The sequence below is a fragment of the Ursus maritimus genome, unplaced genomic scaffold (genome assembly GCF_017311325.1).
Source record: "Ursus maritimus isolate PB19 unplaced genomic scaffold, ASM1731132v1 scaffold_35, whole genome shotgun sequence".
In the NCBI taxonomy this organism is placed as follows: Eukaryota; Metazoa; Chordata; class Mammalia; order Carnivora; family Ursidae; genus Ursus; species Ursus maritimus.
The window spans coordinates 11,742,278-11,761,313 of record NW_024426119.1 but is presented as its reverse complement, the minus strand read 5'-3'; the positions used below and the strand labels follow the sequence as shown (position 1 = coordinate 11,761,313).

At 46.1% G+C, this 19,036-nt stretch overlaps 1 protein-coding gene across 23 annotated transcripts in view; it reads left to right on the top strand.

Annotated features, from left to right (window-relative positions):
* The window catches only part of TPM1 (tropomyosin 1), a 66,007-nt gene that overhangs the window by 16,425 nt on the left and 30,546 nt on the right, over nucleotides 1–19,036 (top strand). For 4 of the 23 annotated variants that reach the window (XM_040620556.1, XM_040620546.1, XM_040620543.1 and 1 more), the window contains 5 exons: nucleotides 435–505; nucleotides 1,264–1,339; nucleotides 1,804–1,866; nucleotides 2,153–2,222; nucleotides 10,258–11,110. In XM_040620556.1, coding sequence (XP_040476490.1) covers nucleotides 435–505; nucleotides 1,264–1,339; nucleotides 1,804–1,866; nucleotides 2,153–2,222; nucleotides 10,258–10,340 — 363 coding nt within the window. In that variant the 3' untranslated portion in view covers nucleotides 10,341–11,110. Of the gene's footprint in view, nucleotides 1–434; nucleotides 506–760; nucleotides 837–1,263; nucleotides 1,340–1,803; nucleotides 1,867–2,152; nucleotides 2,223–3,656; nucleotides 5,348–9,031; nucleotides 9,735–10,257; nucleotides 11,111–14,236; nucleotides 14,398–19,036 lie in introns of those variants that run through there. The other 19 variants (XR_005831956.1, XR_005831955.1, XR_005831958.1 and 16 more) reach the window with 9 other exon arrangements.

The window sequence follows — 19,036 nt, the reverse complement described above, 5'->3', positions numbered from 1 at the left end:
TGATAGAGTTCTCAGGATTATTTTCCGTGTTTTTTGGCAGCCCCTACCTTTACAACATCAAATGCATCATGTCTCATCATGCTGCTATTTTTGGGATTGTAAATTTTACATCTCTCCCTCCTTCCACACTTTGGCTGGCTGCTATGTAATTATATGGACTTCACCTGGGTCAGACTTAAAATGAGACTGCCTACTCAAAACCAGCCATTCTGGGTCTTTGTGACCAGAAGCCTCTTGTCTACCCTCCTTTGGCCTTCCTGATAGAGAGTGGCTTCTCTCCAGTCCTTGGGAAAGAGGGTCATCTTATTTTGACCCTGAGAACGTGTAGGGGCTGGTGGATCCAGTACCCACCTCCATACCCGGCCCCCTTATTCAAAGCTTGCCAGCCCCATGGTGTGTGTGTGTGTGTGTGTGTTATGTTTTTTGTGCTGCAGGTGGCCCGTAAGCTGGTCATCATCGAGAGTGACCTGGAACGCGCGGAGGAGCGGGCTGAGCTCTCAGAAAGGTAAGCGGGCCTGGTGCCGGTCTGCTGTGTGTGGGGTGCTCCGGAGCAGTGACTAAACAGCATGACCTTCTGGCAGCTGCGCATTACCTGTTCCAGCGCCAGGCTCCTTCTGCGCCCGTCTGCCGTGGGCGAGCTGGCAGCATGGAACACGGAGGACTTGTGTGGGGTGTCTGTGTGAATGCGTGTGTCACTGCATGCCTTACCTGCACACTGATTTTGAGAATGGCCTTGTGCATTTCCTGTGTCCACTAACAGCCAAGTTCGACAGCTGGAAGAACAATTAAGAATAATGGATCAGACCTTGAAAGCATTAATGGCTGCAGAGGATAAGGTACTGATGGCTCATGTGTGGTTTTAGGTTTAACTGCAACCCAGACGTCTTCAGCTTCCAGTGTCTACTGGTTCGTTTGGTATAACACCACCCTCTGCTGTCTTCTCTCTGCTTTAAATGCTTTCTTTGGGTCCTTTATGCTCCTTTGTTTTTCCTTCATAAATGCTCTTTGGCACAGCCAAAAAAGAAGCCAAATTATCACACTTCAGAATTGTTGGATTTTGTCACCCTGCCTTCGTGCTGTTGCAAGGTTGGGGGTAGTGTCCTTGGCAAAATGGCGCATTTTAATATCGGACGATTTGGCTACTTTAAGGCAGCCCTTTGTTCTCTAGGACTCAGTTCTCACTTTTTCCCATCCCTCTCCTTTTTCTCTCCTCCTTCCTTGGGCTTGTCTCCCACCCTTTCTGCCTCTGATCGAAAACGTTAGCAAATGTGCCGAGCTTGAAGAAGAATTGAAAACTGTGACGAACAACTTGAAGTCACTGGAGGCTCAGGCTGAGAAGGTAGGCCAGGAGCACGGTGTGGGGGAAAGGGGTCTCGTGAGAGCTGCTCGGAAGACACGCACGCTTTCTCGTCTGAGGCCCTGCCGATGAAAGCAGTAGTCCCTTAGGCATTTTATTTAGCAAATGGCATCATTTTGAGGTGATTTCCTGGTGGTTATTGGATAACAGATTCTTTTTTTTTTCTTTAATAGAGAACATATTTTATATCGAGTATGTGAGTCGTCCATAACAATTTAATTTAAACCAAGCGCCACATGGCTGAATTATCTTGTTCTTATCCCATGTAAAACAATAGGCAAGAAAACAGAGACTGTATGGTAACGTGCCATTTGATATCAGAGGCTCTGTTACCTCCTAAGAGATCCTCAACATCTGTTGGCTGGGCTGGCACTTGCTTTGTATTGGAAGACCTGAGTGTAGAGTGAACTGTAGCTTGACATCTGGAATGCTCTTTCTAATTACAGTACTCGCAGAAGGAAGACAAATACGAGGAAGAGATCAAGGTCCTTTCTGACAAGCTGAAGGAGGTAATACTATGAGTGTTTTAGATAAAGCCAACTGGATTTTAACTGAATCCCATTTTTATGGAGCTGGTCAGGGCTTCTTCGTCTCAAAAGTATGGTGAGCCCCGTCAGGAATATTCAAAGGTGGTCTTGGAGTTCACATGCTGTGCTAGTGACTGACTGACAGGCCATTCCAGACCCATTTTACGGGTGCTGTGCTTGATTTTTATTATCTAGTTTTCCCTGTATTTGTAGGTACTAGCATTGTAAAACTTCCCAATTTTGACTAAAATAAATGGAATTATTACAGGCCGAGACTCGGGCTGAGTTTGCGGAGAGGTCAGTAACTAAATTGGAGAAAAGCATTGATGACTTAGAAGGTAAGATCTTAAGTTTTGTTTTTAATTTAGTCCTTGTGGTTGAACACTGACCTTGCAAAGCAGTTTTCCAATCCAAGTGTATCCTCCTTGATACACTTCTTTGCTCTTGCACATTCTTCCTGGCTGCCCTTTGGGGTTTTCATTCTGTGGTTCTTCAACTCTTGGACCTGAGTCCTCTGCTCACCAGATGACTGCTAGCCACCCGACGAGGCCCGTCTGTGTAATGGCAGATGCCATCCAGCTTGACTTCACACTCTGGAGAAGTGTGGCAGGTTTATTTGTCATTGAGGGTGAGGTGGTTGTCGGTGAGAGCAACTAGCGAATTTTCTGCTTAGTGATACCTCCTAATTGTCAGTGGCATGGATTTGTTTTTAGACACAACTCGTCTTCCAAGTAAGAATCCAACGTAAGGGTTGGGTTTAAGTCCTTCATATCTTGGCAAATGCTCCACATTCTGAAAGGGGTGTGGGGATAAGAGGACATTGGTTTTTGAGATTACACGGAAGCCTTTCTCCTCCCCTAAAGTATGTAGGTTTTGTTTTAGTAACACCCACCTTTGTCTCACAGAAACCCTAAATGTTGAACTCTGAGGCCTGTAAAGGGTCAGCTATGAAGAAGGATAGAAAGGGAAATACTTAAAGCAGACAAGAAAGGCAGAAAGAAGGGGCGGAGGTGCCAGGCGTTGGTGCCGATGATGGCCAAGCTGTAGGGAGGAGAGGGTGGCAGATGCTTGTAAAACAATGTGCCGAAGTGCGGCAGAGAATGAACCCTCCATCATTACAGAGACTAGATTGCAGACTTCGCCCAGCACCACCCTAAACGTGTGGCTCCCCTCGCTTCTCAAGCCCCCTGACCGCGAGCAGGGTAGCTTAGTGAGAAGAGCTCCAGGAGCAGCTTACAGGGTGCTCAGAAACCGATATCCCAGGAGTCTGGCTTGGTCGGGAAGTCCGTGGTTGGAAGGTGGAGCCAGATCGGGATGACAGACCAGAGTCACAAATCGTTCTTCCAAAACAGTGCCCTTGGGTATTTTCCCCACTGTTGATAGTGGAGGTGACTGACTGCTCCAGCACCGTGAAAAGAGAGCTGTAGAGAGGAGAGCTGTTCTATCAGCTACCCAGCAGACAGCCTTCCGTGGTTTCATTTAGGGTTTAACATGGTTTACTGCTATACCAACCATATTTGTGATGATTTTCGTATTGGGTCTTCCTTGTTTTATTTTCTAATGGCTTTTGTTCTTTTTGTTTTTGTTTCGATTCGTTTAAAAACAAAACGCACGCCTCCTGCATTGGCCACCTGCTGCGATCCCACTTCCTTCATGCACTGCCCCTTTCTTGCTGCTGTGTCGGGATGGCGTCTGCGCCACCCCCGCTCACCCTTCATCTCTTGATCACTCTCCATGCCCTTGCACCTCTGCCTTCCACTTCCCGGTCATAGACGAGCTGTACGCTCAGAAACTGAAGTACAAAGCCATCAGCGAGGAGCTGGACCACGCTCTCAACGATATGACTTCCATGTAAATGTTCATGCACCCTGCCTGCTCACATCCGTGCCCTCACGCTAATACGATAAACTCACCACTGCTCCTCCTGTACTTCCAGAAACTCCATCTTCACACCTTCTCTTTACTCTCTTTGCATCACCTAGAATAGTTTGTTTTTGTTCACATTCTACTAATATAAAAGCCAAGCAGATTAAGTCTATCTATACAAATCATTTTCCTTTCAGAATCTGTTTCTTTCACAATCTCTGAGCTAGATTGTTCCCACCAGGCAGTGAACTGAAATGTGAAGGACTGGAGAGCTACCGTTTTAGGAAATTAAACTAGCCTCAAGTAAAATTCAAAGGCCGTGCAGTCGTGCAGGAACTTCCCCAGAGATATCAAAAAAAAAAAAAAAAATTGGTATCCTGAGATTCAGTTAAATACAATACGATCATTTTTGTAATGGAAATATAAATTTAAGGACCCCTACAGCGTCCAGTTATTGATGCTCTGAGAGGAAGTTGACCTGGTACAGCCTGAGGACTGGTGCTGTGAGAGATCATCTCTTCCTCGCTTTTAAGAATTCTGGAGAGAAATGGTTCATCTGCTCAATACCAGAGCCTTTAGATTAAAGGACTTGAAATATTCGCAATGAACACCACAGCTGGTGTCAAAGAATTGGGATATAAAACCCCGATGGCCCAGTATGAGTTCGGGAGTTAATGGCCCACCTTCAGTCGTGTGAGGCAGTGAGAGTTGGAGTAGACCCCTTGTTCTCTTGAGAACTTTGAGCAAACACAACTAATCCGCATATTGCTAACCAAACCTAAGCATCACACTCCTGCCTCTTTAAAGTCTAACCTGGAGCTTTCCACCGAGCGTTCCCTTCATTCTAATAATGTGGCACTGAATTCCATATAAGCTGGAAATTTCCAGATCCACCCATGCAGGAAGATGGTAGCCTGAAGGGTGTGACTTGTGCCTGCTGCCTCACAGGTTATAGAAACTCCACATGACCATGAGAGACACTGATGTCCCCATGGAAAGTTGAGAGAATTCCATCCTCTCTTCCCTCGTTTGTAAATGTGGGCGTGAGTCAGAACTTGTCAGGTCTTTTCCAATATGCTAACGTGTGGTGATGCTATAGGAAAACTCGTAGCATCGCGTACGATTCACTGTCCTGAAAGGTGGGTTAGCGTGAAGTCTGTTTTTCAACGCTATTCCTGGGTCTCCTTGGCAGTGGACCCTCAGCCCGAGGGCCGTGTGCTGGCCGTGGGTCCCAACACGGGGGGCGAGGATGGACATCCCTGTGCAGGGGTGGCTGGCAGCGGGTTTTGCATGTGTGCTTCTGGCCTGTGTGTCCAGTGCTGCTCTCCTCTCGTAGTTTGGTTTTCCTTTTTTCCATTGTGCCACTTTGTGTTCTTTTTCTCCCACCTTTTCTCCTCATGCAGATAAGTTTCTTTGCTTCACTTCTCCCGAGACCCCTTCATCAAGCTGGCTGTCCCACCTCTCTGAGCTCTGCAGTCTGTCTCTTCTCCAGCTGGCCTGGCTCCTTCCTTTAGCCTCCTGCCTCAGGGCCAGGCACACTGCTTTCCATTGTACAGAAGCTCCTCATTTCAGTGTCAAATAAACACTGTGCAAGCGGTTTCTGTTTGCTATTCTTTTTACTTCTTATTTATTGACATTTTTCATTTCAACGCTGAATAAAACTACAAATCTACTTCACGGATATGGGGGTTAGTTTTTGGCTGCTACCTTTTCTTTTCCCCCAGGCTCTACATTAATATTGAATGTTTCCAAAGCAGTAGTTCCTTATGGAACTTTTAAAAAATACTCATGCATGGATCCGTCTCAGAGTTTGAAAGGTTAGAATGAAAGGTTAGAATGAGGCCTGGGCCTGGGGGGGCGGGGGGCTTGTTTTGTGTTTTTGAGGGGTGATGGTTCTGAGACGTGGTCCTCATTGGGAACGTCCGCGCAGGGGACGTTGCTTGCTGGAGGGAGATGAGCCTCGAGCAGTGTCTCCCTCTGCCAGAGGTTTGGTGTGGGATGTGGTGAGCCCCCCGTGAGGATGCTGAGGTGGCCCTGCTTGCGGGGACGTGGCTAACTAGCGGCCCGCACTGCCAGGAATTCACATACCGGGATCGCGAAGAAGAACTCGTACCCAAACAGTGGTAGTAGAGGTTATTGTCGATCACCCTTTTACAGCCTGAAGAACAGTTAGAGCTTTAAAACTATGGTCATTACTCAGCCTCCTTCATTTTGATCATGAAATGACACCTTAATTTTCTTTTTTTTTCTTCTTTTTAAGATTTTATTTATTTATTTGAGAGAGAGCAAGAGCACGAGCTCGGGGTGAGGGGCGAAGGGAGAAGCAGGCTCCCTGATGAGTAGGGAGCCCAACTCAGGACTCGATCCCAGGACCCTGGGATTATGACCCAAGCCGAAGGCAGACGCTTAACTGACTAAGCCACCCAGGCGCCCCTTGTTTTCCAAATATGATAACATATAAGTCAGGGTTCATTTTTGTGCTCTTAAGGACATCACATATTTTTAGGAGGGTTTGTATGGACATAATCTTTGTGATAATAGCTGGTTTTTTTTTCTTCATTTGTAGACATTTTTAAAGTATAGTCATTAGACTTGATTCTCTTTTTCTAAAAGCATAGTTAAAAATTGTTCAGAATACAGTTTTATTTTATTTAGGATTTACTAGTTCAAAAACAGCTAAGTGATTTTCAAAGAGAAACGCATTGCAAAATTAGAACTTTATTTTGTTTTTTTTTAAGATTTTATTTATTTATTTGACAGAGATAGAGACAGCCAGTGAGAGAGGGAACACAAGCAGGGGGACTGGGAGAGGAAGAAGCAGGCTCATAGCAGAGGAGCCTGATGTGGGGCTCGATCCCATCACGCCGGGATCACACCCTGAGCTGAAGGCAGACGCTTAACCGCTGTGCCACCCAGGCGCCCCAAAATTAGAACTTTAAAATGATGTGGACTTTTGTTTCTTAATTCCCAACATTTCTGCATCCTCAGCAGCCTGGCTGTATTTCTCCTGTGTTTTAAATGTGGGTGATTTTCATCTGTTTTTGTTAGCCTGAAAGGGTTGATAGATACCACTATACTGAAATAAATTTAGACAAACTGAAAATAATGTCAATCACTCTACAAAGACTTCAGAGCAGAAAAAAAATACTCTTTTTAAGAGGACGATAAAGTATTTTAATAGCGACATAGTAGGTTATAAAATTTAGTATCTGGAGTCTCTCTCTCCCTTGAGAGTGTAGACTTCTATAATTTCATGGATTTTTTTTTCCCCTAAGGGTCGTTGGGTCTACTTTTGACTATGATCCCTGCCTTTTTTTTTTTTTTTTTTAAACTCCTAGTGATAGAAGTGGGCCCTTCTCGGAGTGACCCTGCTTCCTGCTGTAGACCAAATGAGGAGTCTGAAAGGACTGCAGTTAGTCCTGTAGGCCTTTTTTTTTTTTTTTTTTTTTTTTTTTGGAAACCCTTCCAGAGACTTTCACACTTTCCATAAGTACGTTTTCGGAAAGGCAAATCTAGAATAGCCCAAGAAGGTGTGGGTTCACAGGGGGATAAGTAGCACTTGATTGTGTCCAGAACTTGTCGGGGCCCAGGTTTCTAGTTCAGAGGGCCAGACCGTAGCTGCTGGTGCTGCAAGAACCTGGTAGGACCAAACAGAAAGCATTGCTGAGTCTGAGCACCAGAGGTTCCAGACATCTGGGAGGTAGGACAGGAGGGGAAAACCCTTCCAAATGTATAACTGTTTCTGATCCCTGCCCTCAGGCCACCCAGGCAAACCAGCTCCAGGGCAGCCAAAGTGGAGCCGGTCCAGAGAGGGGTGTGGTAGGGACAGCTGTCATGTAAGCTGAGTTCACATTGACTGTCTGGGTTCTCTAGGGTTTCTCTAAAGTTCTTTCATTCCAATTTGGAATGAAAGCTGAGACATCCTGCCTGCCCAAGCAGTCACCCCACCTGCACTAGTGTGTGCGTGCTGGTGGGGTTTAGATTTGCAACCGCAGAGCCACATCCCTTACACAAGACACTGGAAGGCAGTGGAGAAGTGAAGAGATGAGCCAGGAATGTTCTTTGCTCCTGGTGAGCGGGCCATCTTGCTGGAAGGTCGAGGAGCGAAGCGTGTCTGAACTCATAGAGGGTGTACGTTTGGAGCAACATGGAGACCGTGACATTTGACTCGGGTGTTGAATATCCAGAGAATGGATGAGCAGAGAGAAACAAGGTAGCAGATACTTGAGGCTAGAAAGCTTAGTGCATGTGGCATCTTCCCCCATCTCCTACCACTTAGGAGAGAAAGCTGAAGTAAGAACTGATTGATTTTCCGACACACCTGGGGGCCAGAGGATGGATGGTTGCATTCTCCCCAGGGCTAGGATTGTCAGCTTTTCAGGATCAGTAAGTAGAATTTCTGGGTCCAGGTTGTCACTGTCATTCAAAACACTTGTATATCCTCCAGCATTTCATGGTAAGTGCCAGGTTCTTGTCATTTTGGTGGCATCCCCTGGACCATCAGATGCAGCCTGACACACCTGTGGTTGGCCTCCCTGCCACGTGAGCAGATTATATGCCCTGTTGTACAATTGACGTTGCACTGCTCTCCCTGTGGGTGTTGGAGATTCTGTTCATTTTGTACGCCTCCATCTCGCACCACACATGAATGCCAGTCTCTTCAAGAAGTAAGCAAGTGAATTTTAAGTCGGTTTCGCGTGGAGATGAGTGCTTGTTGGTTTTGCTGTTAGCGTAGGGTAGCACCCTGTATGGTGGTGACCGGGGGAGGGACAGGGAGCTTAGTTCTGCATTTCAAAAACTGTGAATGCAGCAGCCACTGGGGGCCCCTCTTGGTACTTCCTGAAAGGGAAGCCAGCCCCAGAAATGCAGGTGAAAGGGGTTCTGGGAAAAGGTGGGCAAAATGGGCAGGTTACGGTTTCACTGAGGTCTCCACCATGACGCTCTGTCTCGGTTTCTCGGGCTGTTGCCAGAGACCGCATGTGGCCCGTTCACACGTTTTAGTAAGGTGCAAGAGAAATGTCTCCCCTCTCTCTCCCCCTCGCCCCGTCACTCCCTTTCCCTCCCCGGCCACTGAGAGAAATCCTGGCTCCTTCTAAGTCTGCCAGGCCTTTACCGCCCACCCTTCCCGGGCACGGGACAGATGACCACCAGGGAAGGGTGAGCTACTTGGCAGGTGACCCGAGGTATCTCTGTGCTGTCTGTTAACTCCTTTCCCAAGTCTGGCTAACCTCTCTTCCTTCTGCCTCCTCTCTTCTGCTAACCTGCTCGCTGACCTGTACAGATCAACTCTACCAGCAACTTGAGCAAAACCGCCGCCTAACTAACCAACTAAAGCTGGCCCTGAATGAGGATTAAACTTAAGTGGGAAAGAGCTTGGGCTGAATTCTAGGAATGGAGCCCATGGGCAGGAAATCTAAGACTGCCATACCTTCAACTAATAGGGCTGACAACACTTGCTTTGTGCAGAATTGTACGTGGAAGGAATAAGCTAAAAAGCTTGCTTCACCTGCATTTTCCTCCTATATCTGGAATAATTAAGTTCTCTTTAAACCCCAAAACCACTTTTATGGTAAAATTACATATATATATATATGAATTAAATATTTATAACAGTTCAGTAATCGCAGGTCCTCTTGTTTGATACCTAATGAGGACCAAAAGTTGTTTTCTATTTCCTGCAGAGAACTGAGTCCTGCTTTAAGTTAGAAAGCCAAAGCAGAGGAGTAACTATACACATATATGTATTATATATTGCATCCTATATATAATATATATATACACACAGCTATTGCATATTGGTATTCCTAACTTCTTAGTATCTGGTATAGTGTTTGATTAAATGTACCTATGCTTGAGCAAAATAGCTTTTGAAAACAGGAGCTCATGTCAGAAGTCCCTGATTGTCTGAAAGGTATGCTTTTATTCTGTCTAACGGTGTTGTGGAATCTGGTGAGAATGTCATGCTAATAATAAATAGAACACTGTAAGAGTAGTAAGAGAATGTCCTACTGAAGTGTGCATGAAATATGTTGATATTCATTTTTTTAATGAGCAACAGAAATAAATCATTTTAAACGTTGTCAGAAAGCCTACTTACGTCATCTTTGTCTTCTGTGAGATTGTGTTACAGCACAGCTCAGACCCTTAACTGCCTGTAACTCAGCAATGTCTGCTGTATTAACTTCAGTGCTGCAAGCACCCCTCCCTGTCCCCACGGCGTACGGCCGTGGACCTTCGCCAAGTCCCATCTGCGCTCTGTTCTGCGTGGACCTTGGTGAAGGTCCACCTGACCGCTCTGTGAGAACCTGCCGTGCCTGTAGTTCTTTGGGTCAAAGACGTCTTCCCCTTTGTAGGTCCTTGTCTGGAAGTGAGTAATACCTTACCAGCATGCCTTGTCCTAATCATCTCCTCTTTGTTTGTGACTGATGTTTGCCTGCCTAAATGTACAAACCGCCACTGTGTCCAAAGTGCAGCTATTCATGACTCCATTTTCTAATCCCACCACAGAGAAAGTGGCTCATGCCAAAGAAGAAAACCTTAGTATGCATCAGATGCTGGATCAGACTTTACTGGAGTTAAACAACATGTGAAAACCTCCTTAGCTGCGACCACATTCTTTCATGTTGTTTTGTTGTTTTGTTTTGTTTTGTTTTGTTTTGAAACACCATGCTTACCATGAAACCCCTTAAACGCATTTTTATTTACTTTTACACTGTCACAGAAAACATCCACAGAATACAAGCTAGATCAGGGGTTGGGGAAAACACACACACACACAAAGGCGAGCCCGTGGCAGGGCCGTCATGACTTAAATGTGCCATTTCCCAGGTTGACGTTGCCACACCTCATAGAGTTTTGCAACACAGTGTACTCAGCCAGTCCAGGAGTCCTCACTAAAGCAGAAAGATTTCCACTCAAAGTGCCAACGATGTGTTCAACAGGCAGATTCATGTTGAAAACGCAATCAGGTATGGATTGGTGCTACTTTAAACGAAAAGTCCCACTGTGGTCTTTTCGTCAATATTGTACAATTTAGAATTCTGTCCAACACTAATTTATTTTGTCTTGAGTTCTACGAGATGAGACTGTGGGGCCTGTATGCCTGAATTCACTAAAGCCAAGGGTTTGTAAGGCACGCTGCTCTTGTTAAGACTTCTATCTCCTTCTCATTGGCACACTTGCGGCTCATTACAACTTGTAGGATAGCATTTGATGTGGATTTCCACTCTCCATTTCTCCATGTTAAAGGAAAGATTTAGGCACTACGTACAATTGGTAAAAAACCATTTTCTCCAGAGTTATAACTACCTGTAAACATTGTATAATGGAATAAAACGCACATTGTAGGACATTTTCTACATTTGGTGGTCCTGTCATTTGTGTTTTTACTTTGTGACCTTGAGGTGGTCTGGCTGACCACCCTTCCCTCATGAATGGTTTCTTGGTATCCCAAAGATCCCGGGGGAGACGGTTCTGTGTGTGCCCCCCCCGCCCCCGCCCCAGCATTGCAGGCAGCATTCCTTTGGTCTGTTACAGTTATAGCCCCACAGGAAATGCCTTTTCCAAGAGCCTTTCCCCGTGTTACAGGTATATATCTGCACACCCCTAAGAGCGTTGGCAGTGCTTGTGCTGTTTGGGGGATTTTCCCTCAAGTCTTAGCTGAGTCTTCAGTGGTGACGCAGATCGTGAGTGAACGCACCACGCAAGCGCTCGTCCCCCAGCTGGGTGACTCTGCTTACAAGTATTGCTCTGAAGGGTCTTCGTGATTTTCTGCTTTCTCACTTCTGCCAAGTTCTAAATTCCAGCACATCTTCTTTTTCTCGGACTTGGAAACTGAAAATATCACCCGTCACTCTTGAAGACTTCAAGCAAATGAAAGTAGATTACCAACAGTGTAGTTGGCCAAACTTGTGCTGCAGGGCAGAAAAGGATGTTCTTTTGAAAAGCGGACGTGGTAGAATGGAAATAAATGAGAACTCATTTGGGTGACAGATAATGTTTTCATTGAAAAGTATTCAATATATCTGTAGCTATTCTTCAAGCCCTTTGATCAGGTATTTTCTCTCCACAGAGAGGAAGGACGTGTAAGGCAAAGAACCCAAAAAGAAGCCTGGAGGCCAGGCTTCGGGTTCCCACTTCTAAAAAACTGTCCCCTTGCTCAAGGCAAAGAAACGCTCTGGGTCTCCCCTCATCTTCACCATCCCTAGTCTCCCTGCTGCCCGTCCTCAGCTAGACCACGAATGCCTCTCTGCCTCACTAGTCACAGAGGCCTTTCCTGAACCCAGCACCCTTTCACTTTGGGGGCCAGGTCTGGCTTCACCTTTACTAGCTGCCTAGCCGGTCAAGTCCCTAAATCTGAGATTCTTCATCTATGAAATGGGAACAAGATTAGCACGTAGCTCCCAGCGTCCTGCCATGGGACTGGAACGTATCACCCGTGTCATAAAGTGCACAGCGCCTGGAACATGCTTGATAACCCTCAGCTGCTTCTGTCCTCATGGCACGTGTGCTCTGAGACCCCCACGGAGGGGATTTCGTACCTGACTTGGTAAAGCTGGGACAGCACGAACCCCGTCCCACGTGACGATGGTCATTACTACTGTTCTCAGACACCATGTGCCAGGACCCGTCATAAGTGCCTCACAGGTGTTCTTTAGCTTCCCGTCGGTTCCCGTCGTATTAACACAGAGACCGAGGCTCAGTGTGTGAAACTGCTCACAGTCCACGGCTCCCAGGGAGTGGGGTCGGGCTTCAGTTTCGGGCCCGTGCGACTCTGAAGACCTGTGCGGGTCACTTGTTTTAGATGTCGTGCAGGAGAAAAGCCACTGCTGGACTTAGCTAGAAACAGATGACGCCGCAAACAGTCTGGGGAGGAGACAGGGCAGATGTAGGCGGAGTCTGCTTCCGGGTTGTCGTGGCCACTACTGAGTGGTTTACCCCTAACTTCCTTGGTTCCAGGGGTCTGGTGAAATCCCGAATTAACGAAGCATCACTCCAGTACCAAGAATTCTTCCCTGATCTTTCTGATAGACAGGAGGGGAACACCCTGTCTCCACATGGCACCCACCTTGGGTCTGTTCCAATGTGATAATCTCTGAACATGCTGCCTCTGTGAGGTCAGGAGGAAGATAAGGGCTCTTCCAGTGGGAGCACCAAGGCTGGAAGCTGATACGGTCACCATTCAGAAAACCATGAAGTACAGAGAAATAGTTCAAGATTCATACCCTAAATTCCATGGGCAGGCCCAGCTTTCAGGATGAGCAGCTGAAGAAGTTGCCATGTTCAGGGTAAAACCCTGTGGCTCTCCACAGAGAAAGGGTACAAGTAAGAAATCAGCATCTCCCCAAAATGTTTAAATTTATGAAAAGAGTTCCATAATCCTGTTGCTGAGGGGAAAAAAGCACTTTCTGGACATAGTCTTAACTTCTTGAGATTGGCATTGAAGAGAACAATTCCCCTCCTTATTGCTCGTGGAGAGGTCATTAGCAGAAAGAAAATCTAATTTTTTTGTATGCTGGTATGTATCCTCCAGAATTTAATACTTTTGGCTCGTTTTTTTTTCCTCGGGGGTTGGGGGAAACCTGTCTTCTTACGTGAACAAATATTTGAGTGTATGTTAACCATTTTTTTCAACTTGTCAACACTATTTGTAGATGTGATTTTGTTTTAAAATCTGCAGTCAAATGTACATACAGAAGGGGAAAAAATCTGAATTCTCCAATCGAAACAAGAAGCTCTGGGGTGCTCAGGGAGCCATCATTTCCAGAATTGGAGACAGGGCTTTGGGAAAAAATTAGAAATGTCAGACAGCGCAAGAAGTGTTCCTTCCATTATATATACTTTCTGACGTTGAGGGTGTTCAGAGCTACATTCCTCCAACAGGTGTCATAAATTTTGTGTGTCAAAGAATGAATGAAGCTATGTTGAGGGATCACTAATATGAATGCAACTTTTGCCAAGTTTTTGACAAATGGGCCTCAACCTAGAGGATAAGACTGGTTCCTGCTGCCTGTGAGAGTTTTATTTCTGTTTCCAAGGCCATGGAGAGCAAAGAGTCAAGGCCTTATCAGGGCCTGCCAAGGCTGATGCCCTCACCGAAATGCTGATTCAGAGCCCAGCTGCAAGGAGGCTTATAATCAAGGCCTAGTGAGGTTCGATTGCTTGCTCAAGGTCATTCAGCTAGTGGAGTTCAGCTCTCCTGCAGGGCCCGGAAAGGAGAGGGGCACGCTCTGAAACCTGCCTCACCACTCACTGTGCGACCTCGGTTCATTGTACCATTTTGAGCAGCAGTTTCTTCAGCCTTGAGGGACAGGGTTCGCCTCTTCACATGTTCTGCACGTCTCACAAGCCCGGGAATTAAAGGAAGCGGTGTGTGCTGATGCTCCCACTACCTCCAGTCCCTTTTCTGCTCCTCAGCCTGAGCCTTCCCCACTCTCTTCCTTGGGGCTCCTCAGGGAAACTGAAAGTAACTCTGTTTCTTTTGAAGTGAAAAGTCTCCAGGACCACGCCCCTGGAGGCCGTCTGTCCATGTCCTCTGGGCCACATGTAAAAGCCATTCAGAATATGCATAGTCGTAGATGGGACAAATGGCCCAGACACGAAGGCTCAAGTAACCATTCCGGAGTCGTTACCAACGGTGCACAGAAGGTAATGAATGTCTCAAAGTAATAGATTCAAATTCCTTTTCTAAGCAAAACACTGGCCTTTGAAAATAAGTTTCTGTTGCTGGGTTCTCAAACTGCATTTGGACATGCTAGAGAGTGAAGCGGACAGTAGGAAAACACGAATACTGCACAGAGGCCCTGAAGCAGATGTGAAGGAAGGCAGGCAGCCCCGGTTCATTCCTGAGCAGCACCTGGGCAGGGCCACTGCCGAATCCACGTCTCCAGAGGAAAGCTAGTGATGGCAAAGCAAGCCCTTCGTGTGTGTGGCTCAGGATTGTTGTCTCCCAAGGGGCCTCCTGGGCCTGGCTGGGCCAAGGCTCCTCTGGGAGGATGCTGTACTGGGGGGGGGGGGAATGGGGAAGCACACCTCATGATAGGGAGCTCCGATCTGTTTTCAACTCCGGAATTCTTGTTCCTTAGACTCACAGGTGGATAGTAAATGCCCAGGTACACACGGTGGGATGGTCCAGCCCCATGGCCTTCCAATGAGCTAGGCTTTGATGGGCTGACCACATGCTGCCTCAGCACTCCCCCCCCACTCTGTCCCAAGGCCACTTCCTCTATGAAGACCATTTTTCACACAATTTGCCAGATAGCTATTTGAATCATGCTGTGGTCAAGGAACCGTTGTCTGAAGCAAGCCCTGTCACTATCCCAAAAGGCTTTAGTACTGGTGCTAAAAGCCCAGCGAGTGTATTTAGTATGAGCCAGCCCCCAGGCAACAGGGTTTTTCATTTTTGCTCTTAAGGAGCTGCTCCATACTACATCTCAGAACCCAGACAGGAAGTGATGAATTACTGATTTATTCAGCTTGAGGACTGCCATTCCCATGATTTGTCCTCCTCCTGTGTTCTCATAGAGTACTCCTTCCCAGAATACTCCAGGATTGTCTGCCTCAGACCTTCCCAAGAATTTGAAAAGGAACAAGTCAGAATAACTTGTCTAGGAATAGGATTTAATAAAGAAAATGTGCCTCAGTGAAGTGTTTCTAGACTCAAATCCTGGCAAACCCGGTCACATCTCTTCAGTTACTAATCCCATAATTGAAAGCTCCTGTCTGTTTCTGGCTTGTGATCTCCCCTCGACAGCGACCATTTTTTACTACTCTAAACTCTTGTTCTGCTCACTTTCTCTTAAACACAGAAAGGACTTCCATAACGTCTTCTAGTAACTAGAGAATAGATGGGATTAAGATTATACATGATTTGGCCTATGGGACTAAGAAATCCACTTGCACTTAAGAAACCTGCACATCATTTTAGGAACTGTAGTTTGGGGGTTGTAGGACAATATAGAAAGAGCAGAAAATAGACGTCTTGCCGTCATACTCTATAGAAGAAGCAATGCACACACGTTTAAAAATAACAGGATGTGATTACAGGGCAAATGGAGAGTAAATGTTATAGGAGTATGTTGAAAACAGGCATTATGCCTCCTTCCCAGAAGATTGTTAACCATCTAAAACCAGCGAAGAGACCCTCCTGGGCCTGCTGGATCGTTTTCTTAGAAGGACTCTCGTCACGGGCAGTTCACGACTCACCTGACCTCTCAAACCTTAGAAACAAGACTTGCGTTCGTTTACAGATGCCTTGGTTTTGCTCTTTACTCAGGCCACCAAGCATTTTGTTCTTCACCGTAGTTTTCTTCTACCAGACTTTAACCGAAAAGTTCTCCCTTCTTACCCACCTTCCCAGTCTTCATTTTATGCTGTTTAACTATTTTAAATTAATCTTTGGTGTTGGTCTTACCATACCTTTGCTTTTATCCTAGAGCATCTCTCAATCTTTAGAGCAAACAGTGGAGTATAAATAAATACATAGACTCTTAGAGACTATAAACAGCATTCTATGCCAGTAGGGAAATTTGCAGGGATTCCTGGAAAAGCAAATGGACACGAGATGCCATGAACACTCCCTTCGTCCGTGGAAAGATTCCCCAGCACTCTTTCTTGTAGCCCTTAGAGAACACAGTGGGCTGATCTACTGGTCTTGAACCTTCAGACTTTAACCTTACTAATAGGTTAGGGGCTCTGGGCATCTGCAGATAATTCATTTTCCAGCTTTCATGGAAAGATGAAAAGTGAGGTGGTGTGTGAGAGAACATTGAGTTTCGCTAGTGTATTTATAGGAACCCGCTGGGGGTCCGGAGTGCTTTTGCTTTTCTAGTTTTGGTTCCTATGCAAAAAGATAAGTGCTAGGGATTAATATGGCGGAATTAAATGTGGGTGACTCTAACCCAAAGAATTAATCCTAATTTCTATAACAGCGATGGATGTAGTTAATATGTAGTTAAAGGAATATGTAAATTTCATGCAGGAATTGGCAAGTTCAAGTGAAAAGCTCTGCCGTATTTGGATACAAGGTTGCAAGCTAAATAAGCCAGGCACACCCCACCATAGAATTGTATACACTTTGAGTGTTTCATTTGTCACATATTGTTATGAGAAATTAGTAAATTATGAGAAAATTAGTAAAGGAAAAGTCATTCATAGTCTCACCACCACTTTTAAAAATAGTTATTTTTCATATGTTTTGCCTATGTGTATATTTAGGGCTTTTTATTCAAAACTTCATATATTTTATCCAAAAATGTTTGCATAGGTATCTATTTCGTATGGTGCTACCCTAGCCTTCGTGGTATTATTATGTGCAATTCCATCTGGTTAATGTGCCATAATTGGTTATTCTATTTTTGATCATTTGGAATGTTTCTGATTTTTTTTTTCTTTCCTAACTAGAACTGATAAGAAATTCATTATAATTTTGGATATTTCTTGACTGATGGGACATGAAAACATACACCTACAAGGGAGAAAAAAAAAAAAAAGCTGTTTCTTTTTAAGCACAGGCATACCCTAACTATAATGCTGTAGCCAGGACTAGACAGCCCATTTGGGTTCCAAGCTTTGAGTTCTTAAAAAAGAAACAAAACAAACACTTCCCAAACTGGTTGAAACAGAGAATTTTAAGAAATCTAGCGCCACATGTGATCTCAGTTTCTCCCCAATCTCCTCCTGCCAACAAAAACACGGAAACTTGAACTTTGAGCACTGCTCTCACAGGAGTTACCCTGCTCTTTCCTATACCCCATGTCGAGACCCAGAACGGATAAAAGTGAACAACGGGTGTGTGGACTCAGAGGCGCCGTCCGGGGCCATTCTTGCTTCAGGCTTAGGAAGGCCCTTCCTTATTGATAACGGACAGTGTCGGAGGGTAGCAGCTCCAGCTGCATTACAGAGGACGCAGCCTAGGACAGTGGTTACACTCCCAGGCTTGGACGTTAGAGCAGAACTGGAAGGCCACCTTTGGTTGTGTGACGTTGAGTAAGCTACTTAACTTTTCCGTCTGCAAAATGGAGGTGATGTTAATAGTAGCTGCACTAAGGTCATGACTAAAGAAGATAATGTGTGTCAAGTTGTGCCTGATACAGTGCCTGATACAAAAACTTCGTGAGGGACAAGTTCTTTTGTTGCATTATCGTCCCTGAAACACACCGGAGTCTCGTGTCCTTGCAATTAGCCCCTGTAGCCACTCTCCCCAGGCTTCAAAGGAAAGGCTGCCCCTGTCCCTTCCATACTCACCTGTGAGGCTGCCTCTGATGCCCGTCAGGACGGTTCAGGGCCAGAAAGTTCAATGAGTTCTTCCCCCTGAAGTCACAAGGAGGCAAGGCTTCGTGGCCCTTCAGGACTCAAATCCAGTGTTGGGAAACAGAACAGCCCCTCTCCAGTGGGGAGGGGAGGGGCCTGAGTAGACCCTCAGTGACCAAGGGATCGACCAACCATCACCAGCTCTTGGAGTCACGTCTTCCGTGGCATCCAGAAGAGAGCACCCAGGTCCTGCGTCTCCACCAGAGCAAGATGGGGGTTTGCCTCCGGGGTCTGGTTTCCTGGGGACTTCTCAATAACACTCTGAAAACCCAGCTCACCTGGTTGTTGATCTTACTCTCAGACACTAGAAGGTTACTTAGGGCACTTGAAAGTTTTCTTCAGACGATAAAATACCTTCATCCTCTGGTGAAATCCTTCACATCTGAGGTCCTGCTTCCTGGTTTCCTCTGTTTGGATGCAGTTCCTGCCTTCTGTATCTTTAGCCTTGAAAGAAGGGTTGGCAGGAGGAAGCAGGCTGTTCTTGTTAGGAGTGGATCCTAGATATGTGGGAGGAGGCAGGAGCCCAAGCTTCTTAGCTGTGGCTTTTGTCTAGAGAGGTGTGGGGTGTGGGGCAGGGTGCAGGGACCCAGCCAGCACCAGGAACTAAAGCCAAGCACCTGCTCTGTGCTTCTGGGTCAGGTTGGCCTGGTTATCTGACACTAGGGAACATCTTTCCTTTCACACCCTATTGTCTGGGGCTCAGTTACATTCTTGACTCAGAGCCCAGGAATGGGGAGAGCAAGCACTCCAGAAATCCTTAGAGCAGTGACTCACTTAGGTTTGTAGCCTCCCCACCTCCCTAACAATGAGGCATGCAACTGGTCTTCCAAGTCGAGGAAGCACCACCTCCAGATAGCTGGGCGAGCATCTCTTGGCCTCAGCGCTGGTGTTAAGATGGGTCCTACAAGGATGGGTCCTGAGTGCATCAGCAAAAGAAGAACACCCAAAAGAAAAAGGAGATAGAATTTAATATTTT